This window comes from Fukomys damarensis, unplaced genomic scaffold, assembly GCF_012274545.1.
Source record: "Fukomys damarensis isolate Sample0158 unplaced genomic scaffold, DMR_v1.0_HiC HiC_scaffold_33, whole genome shotgun sequence".
Lineage (NCBI taxonomy): Eukaryota > Metazoa > Chordata > Mammalia > Rodentia > Bathyergidae > Fukomys > Fukomys damarensis.
Window position 1 is genome coordinate 27,620,800 of NW_022900945.1, and position 2,330 is coordinate 27,623,129.

The window sequence follows — 2,330 nt, forward strand, 5'->3', positions numbered from 1 at the left end:
AGGGGGAGCCCGCGGGGACGCGCATCAGGGGGAGGTCCTGCGTGGCCGGACCCGCCCTCCCTCCGCGCGGTGCTCTCCTCCCAGTCTCCCCCGCGCTTCCTGCACTGAGGGAGTCGCCTCCGCCGCCGCCACAGTCGCCACCAAGTCCACTCAGCCAGCTCGGTCTCAGTGGTGCCATGGCGGCTTTCAGCAAGTACTTGACGGCGCGGAACTCCTCGGTGGCGGGGGCCGCGCTCTTGCTGCTCTGCCTGCTGCACAGTCAGAGTGTCCGGGCGTCCCCGCGGCGCCTGCTGCCCCGGGCGTCCCGCGTCCTAGCCAGCCTGAGGGGCCACTTACTCCATCCCCGAGTGCGCGAATTACAGTATCTGCTGTGCCCGCCGGCAAAACTGCGATCCAGTTCCTGCTCCTCTTGGGCGGGAGGAGGGGAAGCGGTGTCCTCCTACCCCTCTTCTGCTCACTTCTTTTCTGTTCCAACTTTCTCGCTGTGTTCTAGTTTTGCCATCTCATCTCCTTTCAGACCTCGGGATTTGTTGTGTGGATGTGCGTATGTGATTTCAGGATGGGGATTGGACTCGATAGGTTGAACGCTGTTGTCTTAAGTCCCTTGGTCGAGATTTGGCTCTATTCCCTAGTAGTCGCTCTTGGAAGTCGCCAGGGTGGTTCCTGTGAGGTTTTCGGGGTTCTTTTGACACGATTTCCTTCTAAAGTGGAATTGGCCAGTGAACGACAACCTGACATTTCGTCTGGAAAACCTGAATTTGTTTCGTGGTATTTGGAGAACAAAGTTCCCTCCCTTGGCTCCGGGTGAAAGGTGAAAGTGCGTTGTAGGTGAGGATCGAGGTCTTTTTTTAATGACACTTCACTGCTTCGGTAGAAGAGAGAGAGGGAGAGAGGGAGAGAGGGAGAAGGAGGGAGGGAGAGAGAGAGAGAGAGATAGGGAGGGAGAGGGGCTGTTAAGGTTTACATTCATCTTTTGGGAGGTTGTGAGATTGGAGGAAGGCAGAGAGAATTGAGTTACGGTTGTGGGTTTATGGACATTCTCCACCCCACACCCCACCTTCCCAGCTTGTTTTCAGCAAGTTAATGAGAAAGTTACTTGCTTAGCATTCTTGTCATTGGATATTTCATATTAAATCTTAGAGTACTGCTTTCATGCAGTTTATTTCATTCATCCTGATAGGTAAGTCCTCCGGTTTCTTGTTTTTGATTTCCTTAAAATATCGAATTAGTAATAGCATTTGGATTAAAAAATGAAAGGTGCCACAAAGTACTTTCTAGTTCTCTTGTCTACTTCATCTTACTAATTAATATTTGAAATGATGGCCTTTTCCTTCCTAAATCAGCTTATCACAGATGAAAATGATGTGAATCACAGTCTGAGTATTAGAGTATGTATTCACTTCTATTCAGTGTATTTTATAAAAGGATTTGTTCTGGAAAGTATAAAGCAAGTTTTTCTTTTGGATTGTATGCATTCCTGGTTTCTAGTTACAAATGAAAGTTATTTTTTATCTGGGAATATGCTGTTAAAAAATGCTAAATGCTTTGACTTGAGTTACATTTATTGCAGGAAAGTATTTTAGTACAGAGAATATTTTAACATGGGGAAAGAGATTTGAGGACAGCTAACATCTCTGGCTTATTTTGATTTTTTTTAGAGTGCCTTTCTATACTGGAGTGTTACATACATGTAGAAAAGTATACATATTGTAAGTGTAGATAGAGCTTGAAGAGTTTTCACAAGTGAAGCATAACAGTAAAATTAGCTTCCAGATCAAAAAATATTATCAGCACCCCAGAAACTCCTCATGCCTCCTTGTCCCAGGCCAAGGCAACTATACACTGGTTTATGTGACCATAGATTTCTTGAATAAGGAGAATTTTTACATTTTTTTTTATTTTTTAAATTTTATTGAGTTTATTGGTACATTTTTAGGGATACAGTACAGTTACATTCATTGTTGGGATCATGTACCTCTACATGGCAAGTCTTGATTCTCATTTTTTCCCCTTACCTCTGCCCTCCCTTCATCCCCTCCTCCCCTCCCCATCTACAAACACTTTATTTTCATCTTTTCATTCTCTCACATTTTTTTCTTTTCCCTTTTTGTTCTTCCCCTACCCATCACACCTTCCCTACACCTTTAGCTCCTTTCTTCCCATTTCTAAATGTCAGTAATCTTATTAGAATCTTATGCATTGTTGCAGATTATTCACACCAGGGAAACTATTTGGTATTTACACATGTGTGACTTATTTATTTCACTTAGGAGTATATCTTCAATATGTATCCATTTTCCTGTGAATGAATCTATTTTCTTGTTCTTTAT

The 2,330-nt window shown here is 44.1% G+C and overlaps 1 protein-coding gene across 1 annotated transcript in view; it reads left to right on the forward strand.

Annotated features, from left to right (window-relative positions):
- The first annotated feature begins 31 nt into the window (after positions 1-31).
- Positions 32-2,330, forward strand: part of Abcd3 (ATP binding cassette subfamily D member 3) — a 79,191-nt gene continuing 76,892 nt past the window's right edge. The window contains exon 1 of the mRNA XM_010608035.3: positions 32-258. Within this exon, the coding sequence (XP_010606337.1) occupies positions 177-258 (82 nt within the window). The 5' untranslated portion in view covers positions 32-176. The remainder of the gene's footprint in view (positions 259-2,330) is intronic.